This window comes from Diceros bicornis, chromosome 7 (assembly GCF_020826845.1).
Source record: "Diceros bicornis minor isolate mBicDic1 chromosome 7, mDicBic1.mat.cur, whole genome shotgun sequence".
NCBI classification, from domain to species: Eukaryota; Metazoa; Chordata; class Mammalia; order Perissodactyla; family Rhinocerotidae; genus Diceros; species Diceros bicornis.
The window spans coordinates 22,440,743-22,463,373 of NC_080746.1; the positions used below are offsets into that span (position 1 = coordinate 22,440,743).

Below are 22,631 nucleotides of genomic sequence, written 5' to 3' on the forward strand. Positions count from 1 at the left end.
GCTTGCTCCCAGCTTCGCAGAGAGACAGTGAGCCCAGAATGATAACAGGACTGTGTGGACACTTCTGGCATCTTTCCAGGGGTCACAGAACTGAGCTTCCCCCTCCCCACCTCTCCATTGCTAAGCATTCATGGCCCTGACCCTCCCACCTTAAATTCCACCTCCTATTGTTTCTTCTTCATAACAGCCACTATTTGGTCACTTCCCAGTTCCCTGAAAGGGGAAGCACTGAACAACTGAAACCACAGATAATTCCCCAATCTCATTTCCACCAATAACTTTAAACCTCTTCTTCCACCCACCCAGCTGCTGACAAACGGTCAAGAAGAGAGATTAGAGCTTCATCGCATTTTATTACCCCCACCCACCCCTACCCCACCATCTGATAGAACATGAGTGTTCAGGGAAATGGCCACAGGTGAGGCGAAGGAGACATTAAGGTTGGATGAACCTGAGGCAGAGTTATCAGCCCTGTGTAGTAGTGTTGTTTGCCTTCAGTCTGAAAACGAGGTTGAGGGAGATGAGCAGAATTCCAAAGTGCCTTATTCAGGGAAGTGCCAATAGGGAAATTGAGGTTTGATACATAGATAAATAGAGTGAAGTTAGGGAATGCGTGGTTCTTTCCTGATCTAAGACAGCATGTTTTAAAGCCATGACGGGCGGGTGGGAGAGGGCTGGAGGATGTAAGGGTCTTGAACACCAAGTCTTTCGGGGAAGAGTTAAGGCCCAGGTTCAGGGTTGCTGAGATGAACTGGCATGGAAAACAGAGATGGAACTGTATATGTGTCTTGAGAACATCCCTGGTATCCCCTGGGCTCTGAAATTCCCCCAACCCCATCCTAACCAGCGCCATTAACCACCACTGCTACCACCACCACCGTGCTGAGTTGTACCCGCTCAGGAATACTGCCAGATGGACCAGAGCGTGACCAGGGTGATGCTGTAGGCCAGCACTGCCAGCAGGTAGAGGCGGAACAGCAGCCTGTCCAGCACAGAGCCCACATACAGCCAGTCCCGGGCCACCTCTCGGCTCTCCTCTCGCTTCTCCAGGAAGTGCCGGATGGAGGCCAGCTCTTGCAGCAGCCCACGCACCGCCAGGGAGGCCTCCCGTGGTGGTGGGGGAGGGCTGCCTCTGCCCCTTGGGGTCTTCTCACAGTCCTGGGGTCCTCCCAAATGGCTGCAGTGGTTTCCCATGTCTGGAAGAAAGGCAGAGCATTGGCAAGGGAGGGAGGCTTAGCCGGCTGGCTGAACACTGTCCCTTATGTTTTTGTGGCCTGCAGAAATTTTTATTATGAACGATTTCAAACATAAAGAGCATAGAGAACAACTTACATATTTGCATACCCAGCATCCGACTTAAGCAAATAAAGAAAGCCAATACAATTGAAGATTCCTGTATACTCATCCATAGTCACAGCCTCCATCCCCTTCCCAGGTCACCAAGACCATGAATTTGGTGTTTGTCTTTCCCATGCATTTTTTTTTTTAACCCATGGGCTTTTCCCAGCAATTTGATATCTATTATTTCATTTGAGCCTCACAAAAGCCCCATGAGAGAGGCAAAGTGGGAGTGATCCTCTCTGCACTTTTTAAGTAAAGGTGCTAAAGCTCAGAGCGGTTAAGTGACTGGCCTATAGTCACACAGCTGGAGCATCATTTAATAGTGATGCCACCAAGGCCTAGGTATCCGCACTTTGAATCCCCTGCTCTGCTGTGTCACATTGCCTCACTGCCCTCCTCTCCGTGACTCCAAGTCCCCCCTGCACCAGAAAATACACCTTCAGATATGGCTCCCTTGACCAGGTGAGCAGTGAAATTAGGCACTAGGCTGGTGTACTGGTTCAGTAGCTATGATAAGAAAGTCTTAGATTAACCAAACATTTTCTGCAGAAGGCCTGGCCCTAGCCAGAAGGGAGGATAAAAGGGAGTGGAATGGGATGAAGGGGTTAAAAACACTAGCTTAGAGGCAGATGGGCCTGGCTGGTTTCAAATCACGGTGTCACCAGTTCCTGGCTCTGTGACTTAAGGCAAGCTGTCTGGCCTCTCCTGTTTCCTCACTTGAAAAATGAGAATCCTATTGGGTCGCCGTGAGGATTACCTGTGAGAATGCACAGAAAATGCTTTGCACTAGCCTGCCTCAAGCGCTCGACACATCAACCACCAACCAACCACAGCCCCTCCACCAACAACTGATGCAGCTGTGACAGCTCCTCCGGGGGGTGAGTTCCACACTAAGGGTCCCTCTGAACCCTGTCTCTCTGCCTCATAGGTGTTTGAAATCTAAGGGCCCCGGTCTTTGAGCTGATTAGAGTGAGAGTTTTAGAAATCCTGGCTGCAGTATTTAACTAGGTGAGGCAAGGAGTCCAGTGGGCATCCATTTCACCCACTATTGGGTCCATCCCAGAGAGAGGCCACTCTCAACCCAGAGGTCTCAGCTCCTGACATGCTCAGCCTCTGGGACTCCTACTCCCTCTCCGTCCACACCTGGGATGTGAAGGTGAAGCAAGGGTCCAATTGACACCTGAAGTCTGCCCCTCCCAATGAGGCCAGGCGTGGGGCGCCGTGTGTAGGACAGCACCTGGTTCCCAGGCCCTGCCTGGGCTCTCTGGGATGCCACGGCCTCCAGAGACTCATCACCATGTCCCTGCATCCAGGCCAAAAGGGGTCCCTTTGTATGGGACTCTCTCTTTCCCTTTCTCACCTGAGCAGTCATCAGCCTTGGTGGCTTGGGAGGTGGCTGCAGGCCTTCGGGAGGTTGGCTGCTCCCCTAGGCAGAGGAGAAGGGCGACTCTCTCCAGAACCAGATGCCGCAGCCAGGCGGGCACGGGCTGCTGCAGGTCCTGCTTGTGTACCAGCCGCACGATGAGGATGGTCTCGGCCAAGCTTATCACCAGCAGAGCCATGCACACGACAAAGTAGACACCTGTGCACCCCGGGGCAGGGTGGGGGACACACACAGGAGGTGGGAAGGGGCCGGTCCTTGGGTCCCTCGGCCACACTGAGCTCTTCCCCAGGAGTGGGCCTTACCAATGAGGGGAGTGCCGATGGCGGTGGCCGGCAGTGTGTCGGACACGATGATCAGGAAGACTGAGTAGCCCAGGAGTAGTGTGATCTTGAAGGAGACCCTCTCGCCACTGTCCGGGGGCAGGTAGAAGCCCACGATGTCCATGACCATGAGGAAGATACTGGGAAGCAGCAGGCTGACTGCATAGAATAGGGGCCGCCGGCGGATGACCACCTGAGACCAGGAGAGAAGCTGAGGGGGACCCTGGGGCAGACAGGTTCTGCACCCAGGAGCCACCACCCCATCCCAGACCCCCTGCTTCATGGAGCTTTCAGCCTGAATCCTCAGAGAAGGAAATGGACAGAGCCCACATTCTGTCTCTGGATCCAGGCTTGTGGCTGTTCAGCATAAGTAAGGGGCGATTCAGCTGGGTTTCATGGAAGTTCTAGGGGATAGGTGTGACCCAAAATGTTCTTCCCCATAGGCCTCCTTAAGTCTACCCCAGAGCAACGGCCTAGTGGTTCTATCCATTGTGTCGCCCGCATCCACTCCCCATCCCACTCACATAGAACTTCATTTCTGCATAATAGTTGCTGCTTTCGAGACTGAACTTCTGAAACTGGGGCAGCACCCCCAGAAGCTCCCACTCGCCCTGGTTCATGAACACGCTCTTGTCAAACTTCACTTTTTCCGGTAAGCGCCACAGGGTGATGTTGATGTCCTGGACTGAGAGAGAAGAAATCAAGCCAGCTCTGGAATCTAGTGCCAGGGGCGTGCCAGATCCCGCAATGGCGGGCGTGGGGTGGGCCACACCCACGTGACTTAGCTCATCTCAGCTCTTGATCTTCAGCCTTAGTTTCCTCAGCTAAGGTAATAGTACACACTGTCTCTATCTGTACAGTGGGCCGTGGTGAGGGAAATGAAGTCTTGAATGAAAACACAGCAAAAATCAAAGAACCAGATAAACCATTTATTAGAAAGCCCTCTCTCTCTTTCGCTTACAGACAGACAGACACACAGACACACACACGCACACACCCCTTCCAAACACCTTTCTAGGTTTCCCTGTTAGAATTACCCATTTAGGAAATGACCAAAAGTCAGCATTCTTCACCTTTGCCTTCACAGAGTCGCCTATCTTTAAAGATGAATTAGGAAAATCAGCAAAATCCTCACAAAATAGCAGTTTCATCTCTCTGTACCTATACTAGAGACTCATATACTCAGGCACCAGGAGGATGGGTGTCTCCAGTGCAGCGAAATATTAGGAAAGATCTAAATGTCCATCCATCAGGAAAATGCTTAATAAACTGTGATGCAGCCAAATGATGAGCTATTCTCCAGCAGTCAGAATTCATGAGGAAGATCTAAATATGCACTAACTTGAAATGTCCAAGACCTGTTGTTGAGTAAAAAGAATCAAATAGCAGTAGCATAAATGATACATTTATGTAAAATAAAAACCTATAAAATAATTTCCATATATTTTCCATAGATGTGTGTGTACGTGTATATGTGCAAAGGACAGAGAAGGATCTGGAAGAACATGCTATATGAAGTTTATGATAAAAGTTGTCAAGACTTGGTGTGGAGAGTTGGTGAAGAGTTTGGGATTGAGGGTAAAGGTCAAATGTCAAAGACTGTAATTCTGATTTTTGTTCAAGGAAGTTATGTATTACCCTTGTAATGTGCGGTTAATGCAATAAAATCAGAATAGAAATGGAGGATGCCTTTTTGCAGGAGGCTAATGCTCACTTCCCTAGACCATCGTGAGCACCGAGCATTCATCCACTCAATAAAAGTTTGCTGAGCACCTTCCTTTGTGCCATGCACTGCACTGGGATCTGATGGTGGGTCAGAAATCGTGTTCCTGCCCTCTCTAAGTTTATATCTGGAAGAGAAGTAGACATTGACCAAGTACTTACAAGTGCAATAGAAGTGGGGAGAAGAACAGGATGCTATAAAATTGGGCAACGGGGATGCCTAGTCCGGGGGATGAGAGGGGGTTTCCCTGAGGAACTGACGCTGATGTTGTGATTAGAAGGTGAGTAGAGGAGTCGGCCAAGCTAGGTGTGGCTGGGGCAGGAGTAAGGCAGGAAGGGGAGCAGGGGAGGGAAGAGGAGGGGGCAAAGTGGCCTAGGAGAGGAGGCAGTATATGATAAAGGGAAAGAACAAGGGGCTTGGGGGTCTGGGAAGGAAGGCAGCTGGGCTGGAGCAGAGCCCAGGGGAGTGTGCACGAGATGAGGCTGGACAGGTGGGCTGTGGGCAGGACCAGACTTTGCAGGGCCCTATCCGCCCTATCTAGGTGAAGGACTTGGATTCTGTCTCAGGAGTGCTGGGAAGCCATTGAGGGTTTAAGCAGAGAGTGATATGATTAGAGCTGCATTTTAATAAGATCTCCCCAGTTGCTGGGAAGAGCATGACTTGGAGGAGGACAAGAATGAATGAGGGGGACCAACTGGGAGGCTGCTGCAGAAACCTGGGCAGGAGATGAGGGTAGCTTGCATTAGTGGGGAGGGTGCATCAGTGGAGAAGAGAGGTGGGTGGATTTGAGAGACACTTAGTGCCAGATCCTGTTTGTGATATTGGAAAGAACTGGCCCCTACTGAGCATCTTGCCATCATTCACACTGTCTCATTTAATCCCTATGACAACTGAAGGAGGTGACAAGGGCAACAATATTAGTCTCATTTGGAGGACGAGGAAACAGAGGCTCAGCAGCATTAAAAAAATAAGTGATAGGGGCCACCCCCGTGGCGTAAAGGTTAAGTGTGTGTGCTCCGCTGCTGGCCGCCCCAGTATGGACCCCCGGCGCGCACCTACGCACCACTTGTCCGGCCATGCTGAGGCCGCCTCCCACATAAAGTGGAGGAAGATGGGCACGGATGTGAGCCCAGGGCCAGTCTTCCTCAGCAAAAAGAGGAAGATTGGCTTGGATGTTAGCTCAGGGCTGATCTTCCTCACACACACCAAAAAAAAGATAAAAAAAAAAAGTGATAAGTTGAATAAGGGACAATGCATCCTAGGGTGTGCGCCTCACTCAAGTGTCCCAGGGACCCCCGATCTGAGTGCGCCCCCGCCCCCCTGAAGCCCATATACTCACTGGTGTGCAACCAGCTGGTGAAGGTCAGTGAGCAGTTCTGCACATCGAAGGGGAAGTTGTAGATGTCCAGGCTGCAGGCGGTCACAACCTGTAGGGGCTTGTAGTTCTGCACCTCACCGCCATGCCGGACATACACGTACGGGATATTCGGAGACTTCCCCACGTCCACACTGGCCGGGGAAGAGGTGTCAGTGTGGGGGCTCAAGGAGCAGGTCAAGCCCTGGGAGTCTGAAGATCTCTGACCAACCCAGCAGGGAGAGAAATTTGGGGAGGGTCTGGGCAGCAGGACAGTCCTCACAGTTTTGTCTGGCCTCAGTTTTTCCAACCTTCTTGTCTCTCTTAGGCTTCCTTACCCGCCATTGTCAAGGCTGCTTTCCAAGCAGTAAGGGGCATTTCTCCTTGATTCCCCTGGCAGCCTAGCCACAAAAGGCGGGCAAGGAAGCCGTGTACCCCAAATCCACTGCTGTAAGGAGCATGCCCAGCTGTCCCTACATTGCCACCCACCCGGGCTGGGCAGAGCTCGGCTCCCAGGGTTACCAGCCCAGTCACAGTGGGCAGGCTTGGTAGGAGAGCAGACCCTTGGGTCCCATCCTGGTTCAGGCTTTTCTTTGCTCCCCATCCCTAGAAGTCCTGTGAAATGGGAATAATCATCTGTGGAGGAAAAGGAACTGGAGAAATCGTCAAGAAGAATTGGGGAAAGTCCTACAAGACCTCATCCCACTCTCTCAGCAGATCCCAGACCCCTAGGCTCTCCCAAGTAACCACTGTGACATGGAGTGGCCTGAGCCCAGGGTCCTGAGCCTGCAGCCTTCTGGGGAACCAGGTGAGAGATGAGAAGTCAAGACTACGGCTGCTTCACTGTTGAACTGGAGATCCAGCCAGAAACTGAAATTTCCCTAAATCCCTCCAGCCTGAGCTATGCAGGGCACGGGCTCCAGGTCAACCACTTCCCCTGAAAACAATAGTACCCCATGGGGTTGGGCAATGCAGTGGGTACTGGGCGGAAAGTGACTGGCCCCAGGCCACCTTCGGCTTCCATCTTTCCCCCAGCCATCTTCCCTGTCCTTGCATGCAGAAGCCCAGGCAGTGAGGCTGAAGGAACCTGAAGGATGGGGAGAAGGTATGTTGGCTGGGGCCGAATGAGGCAATGTCTGACTGCTGAGAGTAAAGGCTGGTGGGACCTACTTCATATTGAGGGTGTAATTTGTGGCCAGTCAGGCACGTGTGTGACTTGAGAGGTTTGAGTGTCTCCCAGCACCAGCTCTCCCCTGTGACCAGGAGCAGTGGCCACTACTGGCCCTTCATTCCTTTCAGTAACAGTACTGTCCCCTTTAAAATGCAGCTGTCTTTCATTTGGCTATTATAACAGTGTGAATTCATTCACTGGCTTCCTTTCCCCAGGAAGGAGCCCTTGGACCAAAAGGTATAGAGTTTCAACATCAGGCATAGAAAAGAGAAGTTTTAAAAAAGTAAAAGGGGGGAAAAAAAAGCAAAGGGCAATTTGGGCCCAAGTCAACTTGGCCTACAGTTCTGCACATCTGGGTGGGACATCTCAAGAGCAACAGCAATAACCTTGTCTCCCTGCTCCCTGCCTTCCCAGCCCCTCAGCCACCTGGCGGCCCAGCATCTAAGAACAGTACTCACAACTCGTTGATGAGAATGTCCGGAACCCAGATGCTGTCTGTGGGGATGGACAACTTGGTGATGTTGTCAAAGTCCTCAGGGTTCCACTGGAGGAACTCATCAGTCCAGTACTAGGGGAGGAGCAGGAACGGTCACGGGCAGCCCCTCCGTCTGGGGAGGGGTCATCGGCAACTCAGGCCGACTTCACCGCTCAGCACCCAGGCAACAGGTGGGCATCTCCTTGGGGGAACCTGGGTGTCGGTGGCACCCAAATCACTCAGCAGCACCCGAGAGTCCCCCCACCTCTGTACTCACACACTCACTGCATGCAATAAGATGTAGGCAGGTGCAGCCTATCCCAGGAAGGGGTTGGGTCGTTTCTAACGTTTTGAATCCCCTGTCCTCCAACTGAGGGATCTTAGACAAATAGCTTCTTGGGTCTTGGTGTGCACATATATAAGTAGGGATAATGACATGCACCTTATAGGGTAGAGATGGTTATTGTAAGTTTTAATCAATACACTCTCCACTACCCTGCCAGAATGACTGATCCAAAATGTGAATTTGGTCACGTCATTCCCTTGCTTAACATTCTTCAGTGGCACCCCGTTGCACTTAGGATAAAGTTAAACCTCATGGCCAGCAAAGGCCTTCATGATCTGGCCTCCATCTTTCTAGCCTCATTTTTTTCTCTTTGCCATGCAAAAAAATTCTACAGAATTAGAATTCTCCAGCCATATGGAACGAAACACTCCACATCTCTGCATACCCTTCTCCCTCTACCATACTGTAATCCCCATCTTCCATAGTGAGGAAAGTCTTACTCATCCTTCCAGACTTAACTAAGGCCTCTGTCTGTTCACTAAGGCCTCTGTCTATTCCTTCCTCCAGGGACCTTCTGTGACCTCCATCCTCAGGCTGGGTTTCTATGTGCCTCCTCTATGCTCTCACGGTTGGCATCTTGTCCTTGCTGCATTGGAGTGGCTGTCTTGCTGCATTTAATTGTCTGTTCACGTGTCTGTGGCCGCCGCTAGTCTGTGAGCTCCTTGTGGGCAGGGCCTGAGTCTAGTCTGTGTCTCTAATTCTGCTCCTTCAGCACAGTCGCTGGTACAGAGTAGGTTGGCATCCCCTCACTTGAGGGCAGACAAGTGACCCTAGAGGTCCAGGGGTGGGACCAGGCCAGATGTCCCAGGAAAGGAGCTCCAGGCTGCCTATTCTTGCTTGAGTCCCCTCCCTTGAGGTGGGGTATGCTCTGTATTAAGGGATTCTCCAAGGCAGAAAGGGAGCAGTGTGTCAGGAATCAGCATTCTAGCTTCTTCCGTCACCCCACTCCCTGTCCTGTGAGCTGGTGGTGGTGGTGGAGTGTGCCCATGAGGAGCGAAAAGGGACTTAACAGAGACCCAAATATGCCAGGCGTGTCCCCAGAGCCTCTCTCAGGTTTGACCTCTATGCACTGTCCCCATCCTCCTGCCCCCCTCTCTTCAGCCACTTTGATTTCCCTTCTGCTCTGGCGTCCTCCCCACAGACTCGGAGTCTGCCGGAGCACAACCAGCTAGTGGACAGCAGCCTCCACTGTGTGCTGTCCCCCCACCCCCTACCAGCTCCAAGCCAGAAATGCTGCCAAGGCCTCAGAGACCTCCACACTCGGTGCCTGACTGATGCCCATTAGAAGCTAGAAGATGGGCCGGCCCGGTGGCAAAAGTGGTTAAGTGCGCGCTCGGCTGCAGTGGTCCGGGTTTCGCCGGTCAGATCCTGGGCACGCACCGACGCACTGCTTGGCAAGCCATGCTGTGGCGGTGTCCCATATAAAGTGGAGGAAGATGGGCACGGATGTTAGCCCAGGGCCAGTCTTCCTCAGCAAAAAAAGAGGAGGATTGGCAGATGTTAGCACAGGGCTGATCTCCTCACAAAAAAAAAAAAAAAAGAAGCTAGAAGAGTGAGGAAATGGCCAAAGATCTGAAGACTAAGTGGGTGGAGTCTTCTTGTTTCAATCACCCAATTTGGTTGTGTCCAATCTGGCTTAATACAAGGAAGAACTTTCTAGCAATTAGAGCTGTTTGAAAGTGAAATGGCTGCCTTGGGAGGTCCCTGTCACTGGAGGAGTTTGATCAACAGAAGTTGGACAAGTGCTTGTTTGGGATGCTGTGAAAAACCTCCGAAACTAGAGGAGTTTGGAGGATTTCTCCTGCACCAATCTTGAAGCTTCCTTCCATTCCCAGTCCTGAGATTAGAGGAGTCCAGACTCCCGGATCCCATGAATCTGCCTCTGAATCTCTCCTCCCCTTCCCTCACCGCACCTCTGAGGTTCCTGACTCCTCTGAGGTGGAGAAATCCTTCCCGGAAAGCTAAGTCCCCATCCCAGGAAGTGGGGGCGGACGAGGGGCTGGTCTGCTCACCTGTCGGTACCAGATGTAGGTGGTCAGTACCTGATTCTTCTCATCCTGTGAAAAGAAAGCGAGCTAAGCATGGGTGGCCCTGTGGGCTGGGGTCCACCTGCACATACCAGCCCCAAAAGTAGCTGATTTGTGTCCCTGTTCCCTCAGGAAGTGAGAGTGAAGAAAAAGGGTGGGGGAATGGGGCCAGCCAGGAAAAGTGGTCTTTTACTGGGACACACCTAGAAAGAAATATAATGATTTCTTTTTTAACTTCATATATATATTTGTATATACCTTCTATTATATTATGCGTATTATATGTATGTCTATTATGTTATGAATATTTTACACATATACTATATATAACATCATAGAAGATAATAGAAGGCATATATAACAATATCATACATATCTCTATATTTTTATTTGTATGTATATATATCTATATATCTGTACCAGTCTCTTGCCAGAGTATGAAGTCAAGAGGTACAAAACCACATAGAGTGAAAAATTCATCACTCTCCCTTCCTCCCATCCAGTTCTCAATTTCCCTTTCCGAAATAGACATATTGACTGCAGTAGAGACCGTGAAGTCAGTTCTCTCCCACCTACCCCAACACAGTGCCCTGCATCTCTGTAATTATCTTCTTGTTTATCTCTGCACGATGTCCGATCTCCTCTACTGGGAAGTGCACCTCCCCTACTACAGTAATTGATGAAAGAATTGATTAAATTGATTTATGATTAATTCTTCAACAACCATTTAGTAACACCCACCACGTCCCAGGGACCTGCGTAAGACACCGAGGGCATAGAGGGGAATAGGACAGCCTGAACCCTCACACAGCTTACACAGGGAGATGGTTACCATGATACAATGTGTGAAGAACTACATGTGGTAAGTGACCCGCTGGCTGTAGGGGTGTTGGAGAGGCAGCCACACAGGTGACCACAGTTTTCTGTGTGGGCAGCTGTGCAGATGGTGGGTACTGCAGTCTGCCCTGAGCTGTGGTGCCAGACCACAGGTACCATGGGTACTTGAATGCCCACCGTGCTGCCCAGGGAGTGACTTGGTGTCACCTGGTCTCCCATCCCAAAAGGCCCACCTCTGAGCCAGGCAGATTGGGGCCGAGCACTCACCACGCTGAGGATGGCATAGACCATGACATCAATGGACACGGTGGTTGGCTTTCTCCAGTCCCGCACGGGTCGCACGCCCTTCTTGTAGTTGGCCAGGAGGTAATCTGACAGCCTGAGCAGAGCGGGCCTGGAGGTGTTACGAGCCTGGGGTCCTCCCCTTTGCCTGGCTGGGAAGGAGAACAGTTCAAAGTGGACATCAGAGCCTGAGTCTCCCCCAGTTCTCTTGCCCTGGTTTGAAAGCTATTAGAAGGAAAGTGTCCCCACCGTTCCCACCTCACAAAATTCCCAGATACCCCCACAGACTGAAATTCCCATCACTAGAGCATTTTGTCTGCAGAGATTCCTGCCAAAATTCAAAGGTATCGTCTCATAAGAGTAACCTACGTGCTCATTTACACGAGAGATGGAGCTGGGCTACAAAAGCAGGTGACACAGGACAGGTGGGGTCCGAAGCAGGCCAAGGGCTGAGAAAGTTCGAGAGTAGGGACCTGCCCAGAGGAGGTGGCCTGTGGGGCCCTGGATGAGGGGCTCTGGGGAACCAAAGGGAAGCTGCCCTGCATGTGGGATACTGGAAGGTGAGAAGGGTGTAAGGAAATGGGGCCCCAGGTGCACAATTTCTAAGCCCAGTGGTGTGCATGAGGGTTTGCCTCAGCCAAGGTCAGATCTCAGCATCTGCACAGCTCCTCATTGTCTCCTTGACCCTGGCCTGCAACTGACAAAGAAGGAGGGGCATCCAGGGAAACAGATACTGCCTCTCCTTCCTGCAAAATCCACCCCGAGAAGATCCTCTCCCTCTCCCCACCACACGCACACGCAGAATCCTAGGAGAGGCTTTGCTGGGTCTCCTTCCTAGGGTTGCTCTGTGGGCAAATTTGATGGGGTTAGGGAGAGGGTTAGGGGTGAGGTGGAGAGGTAGTGAGGAGAAACCAAATTGTTCCCAGAGCTGGAGGACTGCAAAGACAAATAGTGACGAGAAAACCCAACTCCTAGGCCCTAGCCCCATTCTATGGGGATGTCATGGGCACCTCAGCTATCCCTCTGGGAAACAGTAGAGACACTTCCTGAAAGGCGTCAAGAGATATGAAGATGAAAGGCCTAGGGTGGGGAAGGGGGACCACCCTAGAGGACTAGGGTACAGGCTGCAGGGATGTGAGTGGACAGGCAGGGGGAGACCAGGGTCTTTCACAGACCAGGAGCCAGCAGGCCTGGCTTCCTCCAAACAAGACTCCCTCTTTGCTCATCTCGTCTATCTAGTGTGCAGCCTGTGCAGTCAGTTGGTCCTACACCCTCGCCTTCCTGCCCCTCACCCACCCATCCCTGATAAACTGTCAGCTTCCCTGAGGGCAGAGAAGAGCAGAGAGAGAGAGAGAGAGAGACGGAACACAAGAGACCATTTATTGAGTGTCTTCTTTGGAATAATATCAGTTAAATTATTCACTTCTATCTTAGAACAGCCCACTAGGGTGGCTGTCATGATAGCCCATTGTATAGACAAGGATCCCCAATGCTCAGAAAGGTGAGTCCTGTGCCTTGCAAGTGGAGGAATGGAGATTCAAACCCAGATCCCTGTGCGTCTTCACTACACCAGCAACAGCCCAGATCCTATTATCTGGGACTCTGACCAGTTTGGAGGGAACCAGATGGGGCCCCACACGCCTCAGAGCGAAGGGCTCTTGCTGGGAGGGACAGAACTCCTCCTCAGCCAAGTCTGGGTCTTCTCCCCAGACCACAGTCATAACTTGCAGCCTGGGCCTGCTTGTACCACTGAGTTTCCCCGATGACAGTCACGGGGAAGAAAACTTCTGTGCCCATGAGCCCTTCATGTCTGTCCAGCCCTGGATGGCATCCTAACTGTGCCGCAGCCCCAGCTTCAACCAGCTCTGGATGGGGAGAAAACCTTCCAAAATGGGGAATGAGTACTGTCTGCAGCCAAAGGAAACGGATCCTTTTGGGACTAAAACACCCTGTATCCACATGAAGCAGGAAAGGATGGGTGGGGGATGCAGAGCAAAGTTTGGTGTGACTGGAGTTAGCCCTGAGAGGGAACTGAGAAAATGAAGGCCCAGAGAACCCGTGCAATGGAACCAGGGAAGTTGAGGAACGACAACTACGTTAGTTCTCATCTCACTCTGCTGTTACGAGCTGTGTGAGATTGTGTGAATTACTCCCCTCTCTGGACCACAGTGTTCCCATTTATAACAAGAAGCGGTGGACAAAATGAGCTCGAAGGTTCCTTGCAGCTGCCATTCAATGGGCTTAGGGGCAGGGCAAAGAGGAGAGGGGCCCCTCTCCAGCACCGGTCTAGCATTTCTGATACAGCAGCTGCTGCTCTGCTCCCCAGCTCTCACTGGGGACTCACCCTCCCCAACTTTCTAGCTGGACCACAGTGCCTTAAAATTCCCTCATGCTCCTCTGTGGTAAGATTCCTGACTTTCCTGCAGCAGCATCCACTCCATAAACCGCTCCCCCAACCCTTGGAGGAATCAAGCATCCTCTACCCCACCCCTGTAGATGACCAGCCAAGCCCTGCGTGTTTTCCCACCGTCCCCTTACCTTCTCCCTGTGCCAGGAGTATGGGCAGAAGCAAGGCAAGCAGTGCCTGTGGCACCCACAACAGCATGGTGTGCTTCCCGCGGTGTGGGGGTGCCTTGGAGTGGCCTTCAGAGTGAGTCCCGCGGAGGACTAGCCTGCCCGCACTCTGCCAGCCTCGTGTCCCAGCCAGCCTGCGTCTCCCGAGTGCTCCCTGCAACTTCTGAGGCTGCAGCCTTGCACTGCCCCGGCCACCAGGGTTGGGAAGCCGCCAAGTTTTCCTGCAATCAGTCCTTCAGCTGGCTGAGGTTTCAGGGCGGGAGGGAGGCGGGGAACCAGTGAGAGGGGAGCCCGCCCAGCTGATGTCATGCAGCCGGAGCTCAGTCCACCCATTCAGCCAGGTGGCCTGGCCAAGTTCGCCAGGGAGTAACTTGGGGACGGGGGCTGCAGGACCCCCTGGAGCAAGAGTGCAGCCTGTCTGCTGGGAGGTGCTCCAGGCTGCTGCCTTCATTTGTGTCCCACGACAAATATGTTTCGGTAGCACTGGGCTGGGGCAGGGTGGGGTGAGATGGGAGGAGCAGGAGGGCCATTCTCTCGCTCCATAGGGTGACACAGTGCCCCTAGCTAAGCAGGTGACTGTGCATCTCTGCAGACAGAAGAAGGAGACCTGGGGTCACCACATGTTTGCCCTTTTGTCCTCATCTAAATATTCATATTTAAGTATTTAAGTAGTAATTTATATAGATAATTTTATGCTATACATATATATTTATATATTTTTAATATACATAGTAAATAGGGTTGTAAAAATATAATAGTAACACATGCTCACTGTAGTAAAATATGAAGAAAAATTAAAATCATCCATAGGCTTACTGCCCAGAGACAGCCACTGTTAATATTTTGGTGTATATTCTTCTATAATTTCCTTCTATAATATGTATACAATGAAGTTAATATACCATATATATAATTTTGTATCCAGACCCTTTTTTGCTTAATATCATTTCATGAGCATGCTCAACACTTTTCTTTTAAAGGTTGTTTTCCTTACGTCAGAAAGAGAAAGACAAATACCATATGATTTCACTCGTGTGGATGATAAACAAAGAAATACATAGATAAGGAGAACAGGTTACTAGGGGAAAAGGGTGAGGGGAGGGTGAAAGGGGTAAAGGGGCACATGTGTATGGTGGTGGACAAAACTAGACTATTGGCGGTGAACATGATGCAGTCTATACAGAAACTGAAATATAGTGATGAACACCTGAAATTTACACAATGTTATAAGCCAATATGACCTCAATAAAATAATTTTTTTAAAATATTGTTTTCTTGAAAGAAGTGTTTCTTTTTTCTGTGTAAGTTAAATAGGCAAGTATCTATCCCTCAGATACCCAATCACGTACCACCAAAATTATCTGAGAAAAGAATTGCTGTGAATTTCTGTTGGAAGGAATCCCACCCCCACTTCCCCATGTGAGTAGATGTGGACGTTTCTACCTCGAGTGTGTTAAAGGCAAGATGCCCCTGTATCAAATCATGGCAAACTTCAACAACAAAACATTTTCATTCCTTTTAATCCCTTTTCCAGCTGAATTTTAAGTGTAGCATAGGCTGAGAACACTGTAGGAAGGAAGAATTTTCTGAATTGTAGTTAAGTTAAAAAAAAAAATCACCTCTGTCAGGGGTGAGTCCTTTTTGGTTCTGTCTGGATTTTTCTGTCTGAATTTTTTCGTGTGCATGATGGAATCTGCACATAGCACCACGCTTCTCCCTAATGGAGTCCCTTCATAGGGCCGTTGGGCAGAGTTCGGCCCTGGAATGTTCAGGCAAGCTCAAGGATGTTGGGCTATCCTTCTCTTAAGTCATGTGCTTCCTCACTGCACAATTCAGAAAAACAAGGAAAATCATCTCCAAGAATTCTTTTTGGAGGAACGGAGATGAGGACAAGTGGTAGAATAGAAGAAAATAGGTGGCCCCAAACTTCTAGGGAATTTAAAGAGCCAGATACCCCAGAGTGATTGTACACAGAATCCAGGCTTGACAGCGGGACAAGGCAAGGCAGGAAGAACTAGGCTGCCCCCTGGCCTCCAGGCTGAGGTCTTGAAGGGGCTCAAACTCAGAAGGAGCACTTGTGGATTCCTAAACGTGTCCTCAAGCCCAACATCTGGAGTGATAAACAAAGATTCTTAGGCTGATGTTCACCTCCAATTATGGCCATTACCACTTAGAAATCTGCTGCAAATTTCTAGAAGGATTCTCCTTTTGCTCATGTGCATTATGAAATCTGCATACAGCATTATACCATTCATTGATGGGGTCCCTCCATGTGGCCGCTGCCGGGATTTGAGCTTAGCAGTCACAGACTCACTTGGGGTTTCCATTATGATTGTTTCATCCTTAAAAATGAACAGACACTGGGCCAGCCCTGGTTGCCTAGTGGTTATGTTTGGCATGCTTCACTTCTGCGGCCTGGGGTTCGGTTTTTGGGCATGGATCTACACTGTTCTATCAGTGGCCAGGCTCTGCTGGTAGCCCACATACTAAAAAATAGAGCAAGACTGGGCATGGATGTTAGCTCAGGGCGAATCTTCCTCAGCAAAAAAAACCAACAAAAAACCAGACACTTAACTGCTCCCCCACAGAACCCTAACCACTGCCCCCAAATGCCCCATTTGTACCCCTTGGGGCTCCCTGTGTATATCCACGAGGCACTCCCCATCTTTTGCTCCAAGCCGAGGCCGGTACCTGGGGCCCATTCTTTCCACAGAGCTGAGCCACCTGGACACGGAGAGCCAGGAAGAAGCAGCAAGCACTGAACTTGTTCTGAAAGGAGCAGCGCCAAAGCAGGAGGGAAAGGGGCCAGAAGAGGATGAAAAGAAACAGAAGGTAAAACTGAAGAAGAGGAGAAATGTGGAGGACAACAAGGGAGAGAGGTAAAAAATAAGAGGAAGATGAGAAAAGAAGGAAAAATTGGTAGGAAACTGAGAAGGAAGAGGAAGATTGGAGTAAAAGGCAAGAGGAGAGGGGGGAAAAGAGGAAAAGAGAAGAAAGAAAAGGACAGAAGGAAGAGGAGGAGGAAGGATGAGGCCCCGGCAGCAGGAGGAGGCAGAGCTATGAAACCAGGGTGCCTGAATGTGGCTGACCCCTCCCCACCACGGGACTCTGGAAAGTGGGCTCTCCACACTGTGGAGTGGAGTGCCAGCCACGGGTGTGTGCTACGACTCGGGGGCAGTGAGAAAGCCTGGAGACCTTGCGCCACGGTCCCCAAGCCTTCATTTCTGCACCAAGCTCCCGGAATCCTCTGGGACTGCCCAATTGTGTTAGGGAGAGAAGAAGATGTCTTCGGCACAGTGTGTGCATTAGGGAATTAGCCTCTTAGGTAACAGGATTAGAGCGAGCCGGGCAGGCACAGCCTCGAATGGAGATGTATTGTCTGTGCGCCTCCCTGATGGAGCAGCAATCAAGTTTCCCCTGAAGAAATTTCCTATTAATGGATTTGATGGCACAACGGGGCTGGGAGGGAGTTGGGGCCGTGGCCAGTGGCGGGGTGTAAATTGCCTCCAATGAAACTGTGGAGTCACTTTTGCCCCTTTTAAACAAGATAAGCATTAGTGCGAGGCCTTGATGAACTCTCCTTGGCCGGTGAGGATGAGGGAAAAGCAGAGGCCTGGGTAATTTGATTCCTGATCTCTGCCTGCAGACGGCCAGTCTCCTCCCAGGGAGTGGAGGCAGACACGCAGATGGCAGTGGTCCAGCGCGGACAATGAAAACCTCTGAGACTACAGGACCTGCAGGCCTGGGCCTTCCGTCTGTGCCAGCTGCTCCCAGCACCATGGGAACGAGGACTGTACTCACATATGTGCCTAGAACTTTCCACCCATCCATGTATGCACATTGTCATACCCATTATCACTTTTCTCGCTTCCATTTTTCAGGTTAAAACACAGAGCCCAGAGAGCCTCCATGACTTGCCTCCATTCCCACAGCAATTTATAGACGGAACTGAGATCCTCGAGACTCCTGCCTCCAGCGTTTGCATCACAGCTGTGTTTCCCAACTTCTCCAGTAAATTTTTACTGGTCTGTAAAACTTTTACCACCAAAGAGCCTGACCTTTTAAAACATATAAACTCACAGAAATTCTGCAACCAGTAGTAACACCCAGCCCCACGAGGGGCCCACCTGCTAGGGAAGGGCTGAGGGGGGCTTACGGTTTGTTATCATGGTACTAAATGTAGCTTCAACCTCCATCACCTGGAGGAGAGGGATTCACGAAGCCCCACTGGTTAGATACCCAGGGTGGCACTTGCTCACGGAGTCCCTACGAGACCCCCCCGCCCCCGCTCTGGGGATAGCATAGGGAGAACAGACAGGTGCAGTCTTTCCTCCACCCAGTTCCAGGGACCTGACACATCCTGGCATGGAGGTTAAAACATTTAGGGGTTGCCTACCCAGGGAGAGGGTGGGAAGCAGCAGGATGGGAAGATGCCTGACTCAGTTTTCCCAGTTCCCCTGCCCAAAGAGGCAGCAGTGGCCTTTGTAGGGAGGAGAGAGGAGGAGCAGTGTCACAGGAGGGTCTCTTCCCTCCCGGTTTTTCTTTCCGTGATGTTCCATCATGTTCCATCAGGACCTTTTCTCTGTCAAGGCCCTGGACCTTGAAACGGCCTGGTTCACCACCACTCCACCAACAGTCCCTACCGTTTGTCAAGCATGCTATGTGCCAGGCACTGTACCAAGCTCTTCAGCTTGTTTATCCTTATTTCTTACGAAGAAGATATTATTATTCCCATATTGCAGGTGAGAATATTGAGGCACAGAGAAGTTAAGCAATCTGTGCAGAATTACGTAGCTGGTATGTGGAAGGTATGGTGTTAGGTCTTATGGATTCAAAATCCTGAGCTCTTAACCACCTGATTACACTGAGTCCCAGAGCCTTCTCTTGGATTTAGACCCAGGCTGATTGGACTCTGGCTCCAATCCCGGGAATGGATGGGGTCCCCACTCCTGCCTTGATTACTCTTATTGAAAGGGCAGGCTCATTGGGCTGGCCGTACTTAAGCCCACTAATTAAAGATATTTTTATTAAAGAGTGTCATAAGTAAGAATATGCAGCGACTTAATGGACCATTAAGTTAACTATTTTCCCTACGAAGTGGATTCAGATATACTGCTCTCTACCATCCTGGTCCCAGCAAAGCCAGTTTCTGCAAATGTCAGGTATGGGGCTTCACAGTCAGTTTGGGACTGGTGACCCCTGCAGCCCCTCCGCATAGTATGGAAGTGATGCTAGAGTTTTTGGTGTGTGATATTGTTCTGTAGAGTCTGGGTGCATGGGGTGGGGCTTCTCTAGAAGGATGGGGTTATTTCCTGCCTCCTGTCACCTGGCGAGAGGCCTTTTCTAGCCCTCTAACCAGACAGGATGCAGATCCTGAAGTGGCACAGTGGGGCTTTTTCTCTCAATATTGACCCCAGGGGCCGGCCCTGTGGCTTAGCGGTTAAGTGCGTGCGCTCTGCTACTGGCGGCCCAGGTTTGGATCCCGGGCGCGCGCCGATGCACCGCTTCTCCAGCCACGCTGAGGCCACATCCCACATACAGCAACTAGAAGGATGTACAACTATGACATACAACTAACTACTGGGGCTTTGGGGAAAAAAAGGAGGAGGATTGGCAATAGATGTTATCTCAGAGCCAGTCTTCCTCAGCAAAAAAGAGGAGGGTTGGCATGGATGTTAGCTCAGGGCTGATCTTCCTCACAAAAAAAAAAAATATATTGACCCCAAAAGGTCACGATGACTGAGAGTTTGGTCCTAGGAGGTATGTGCTTAAATTGCCATCTTCCACATGCGGAAAGGCAGGGATAGGAATAAGAAACCCAAGCAAGGGGCCTGTGAAGTTGTGCTGTGTCTTTGGGACTCTATGCAGCTATTTTGGGACACCAGGAAGGATTTGGCCGGTTACAGGACCTGAGCACCCTGTGCTGGACAAGACAGACTATTCTGGTCTTTGCATGTCCCTTTGCTTATTTCCCTGTCTCTTCCCTTAATATGTATTCATGTGGGAATTCCCAACCTTCATCCTCTGCTCTAAGGGGAGGATAAGGAGGGGGGCTTGGTTCTGATTAGGCCAGTGTGGTGGCAGCAGCAATGGTCTGAGAGAGAGAAGCACCTGAGCAAAGTGAAGCTCAAGGGACTGTGATGGGGTGCTTGGTCCCACTGTCCCATCCGCCTGGAGATCTTCCTGCCGCTAAACTTTGGAGATTGGGGGACTTGTTTTCAGAAGGAAGGTGGTAATCCTTCACACAAGCTGTAAGGAAATCTTGAGTATAAGAAATCACAGAGCCGGTAGGGTCCCATCCTTCCTTCTAACCCTTCCCCTCCTTTCTGGCACAGGAGGATGGAGGTCTCACTCCAGTCCATGTGGGTATCCAAGAAGGGGATGTTCCAGCCACTTGAGTATGTCTTTTTCCTACAAGATGACACTTTCCACCTACTTCTTTCCCCAAACCTCTATCAAATTCTAGCTTTTTCATCTCCTTGAGATGGAAGCTTGTCTTCTGTGCCCCAAACAACAGAGCCAACTCCAGGGTAGAAGGTCAGCCTGGAAAGTGCATCTGAGATTAGCAAGCTGGTAGCAAATGCAAGACCTTAATGGGGCTGGTGATGGGTCATTAGCCCATCTGGTTACTCCAGAGCCAGACCTGGGAACAGAAGGTCGTTTGGCTTGAATTTCTTTTTAACTCAAGAGAACTACTAAATTCCAGGGAGGAAGGGACCAGAGAGGTCATCTTATTCATGGTGAGTGCCCATTAGTCTATCTGACCACCCCAGAACTGGACCTGGGGAAAGAAGATGGATTGGCTTAAATTTCTCTCTTACTTAAATTCTAATTTCTAGAAAGGAAGAGACTGGAGAAGCATTTTTATCCATCCCCTTGCTTCTGGGAAGATTAGTGTCTTAATATATTGTTATTAGTATTTTCTGAGAAATTTTCAAAGAAAGAAACCTCACAAGCTCCCTTGGGATTCCAAAACGAAGTTTCTTCTAATATCTAACTTTAATTGCACTTGGTACAAGTTGAATCATTTCCTTTCATCCTGTAGAAATGAGTCCCATCTCCCATCCATCCTCTCCACTGTCTCTGAGAGGTAGTGACAACACAGTGGTCATTTCTGGGCTCTTCCAGAGAGAAGAAAGCAGAGGCAGAGAATAATAACATTGACAAAGCTTTGTACCGCACTGCGTGGTTTACAATCTGTGTTCATGTATGTTCTCACTTTCACTTTGAAACTCACTAGAGCGCGCTGAGGTAGGTGATGTTGTCCCCATTTTACGGATGACGAACGACAACTCTGAGACATTTAATGACTTGCCCAAGGTCGCTCAGCTAAGGTGTCCAAGCCTGGTTTAGAACCCTAAGCCAAGCTAGGGCAGCACACGTGAAGATCTGATTCTGTCTTCTACCTTTTCCACAAGCAAAGAGGAAGGAAACATAACAAACTATAACGCTTCTGGGGGGTGGGATGTGGATCTGGGGGACAGAGTGGGGAGGGAGACGTTTTCTCTATCTACCCTGTTATTTCTTTAAATTTTATACCATGTAAATATATTACCTATTCAAAAAAATTGAATGGATTTTTAAAAAGAAGCAGTGAGAAGAATGGAAATAATAGAACAAGTCGGTTCTAGCCCTGGTTCCACCATAAACTCTGTGTGACCTTGGGCAAACCAGCTAAATTGTCTTTGGTTTCATCACCTATCAAATGGGAATAAAGGAATAATTGCCCTGCCTACTAAACTCACCTGTCTACCAAATTCATAGGACTTCTTTTGAGAATAATATAGTTCAGCAACTATTAATCTAGAATGGGGAAGGCAATATCAGCATCACCTGGTTCAAATTTGCCTGCCCCATCTCTTAGATATTCTGTCACCTGCTTCCTCTTTCCTACCACACGAACAGTTAGGAAAATCAAGATTCATGGTGTCGTGAAAACAGCACGGACTCTGGAGCCAGACTTGACTGGAGCTCAAATCTCAGCTACTCAGATTACTAGTTACATGATCCTGGTTAAGATACCTACAGTGCCTAACCTCAGTTTTCTCAAGTCTAAATGGGACATAACCATACTTACCTCCATAGGTGGTTGTGAGGATTAAATGAGATGCTGATTGAAAAGCAGGTAGCACCGTGTAGGACATAGTATCTATTCAAAAGCTGTGAGTTTCCTTCCCATTACAAGTCAAAGGAATCAATAGAATGAATAAATAAATGAGGTATTGGGCTGTGAACACTCTAAAAGAGTTAAATACAGCAATACAACCCGAAAGGTGTTGTTCCTGAGCAGACTGTCACAGTGGCCCAAAGGTGGAGCCTGGGAAGAGGGGAGGGGAGACTCGGAGAGCAACAGCTTATCTGTGACCCAAGTGGCCATCGCCTCCCTCAAATGTCACCTTCTCAGTGAGACCTTTCCTGACCACCCCATCTAAAAGGATGTTCCCCCAGCGCTCCTTATGTTGCTTCTCCACAGCATTGGTCACCACCTAACACACTATATTGTGTTCATTTGTCTTGTCTATTATCTGTTTCCCCCTACTAGAATGTAAGCCCCACAAAGGCAGGGATTATTCCCCACTCAGGTTTATTGAGGTATAATTGACAAATAAAATTGTGTATACTTAAAGTATACAATGTGATGATTTGATATATGTATACATTGCGAAATGATTATGCAATCAAATTTATTAACATATCCATCACCTCACATAGTTACCTTTTCGTGTGTGTAAGAATGCTTAAGATCTACTCCTTTAGCAAATTTCAGGTATACAATATAGCGTTATTAACTATCATC

The 22,631-nt window shown here is 49.8% G+C and overlaps 1 protein-coding gene across 1 annotated transcript; it reads right to left on the reverse strand.

The window, feature by feature from the left end:
- Nucleotides 1–379: 379 nt before the first annotated feature.
- On the reverse strand, nucleotides 380–14,171 carry HTR3A (5-hydroxytryptamine receptor 3A). The gene is made up of 9 exons (XM_058545188.1): nucleotides 13,799–14,171; nucleotides 11,246–11,412; nucleotides 10,127–10,171; nucleotides 7,752–7,861; nucleotides 6,108–6,277; nucleotides 3,570–3,730; nucleotides 3,028–3,238; nucleotides 2,702–2,923; nucleotides 380–1,196 (listed from the first exon to the last, which is right to left on the reverse strand). The coding sequence occupies exons 1-9, from the start codon at nucleotides 13,863–13,865 to the stop codon at nucleotides 898–900; spliced, it is 1,452 nt and encodes a 483-aa protein (XP_058401171.1). The 5' UTR covers nucleotides 13,866–14,171; the 3' UTR covers nucleotides 380–897.
- Between the last annotated feature and the right edge of the window lie 8,460 nt (nucleotides 14,172–22,631).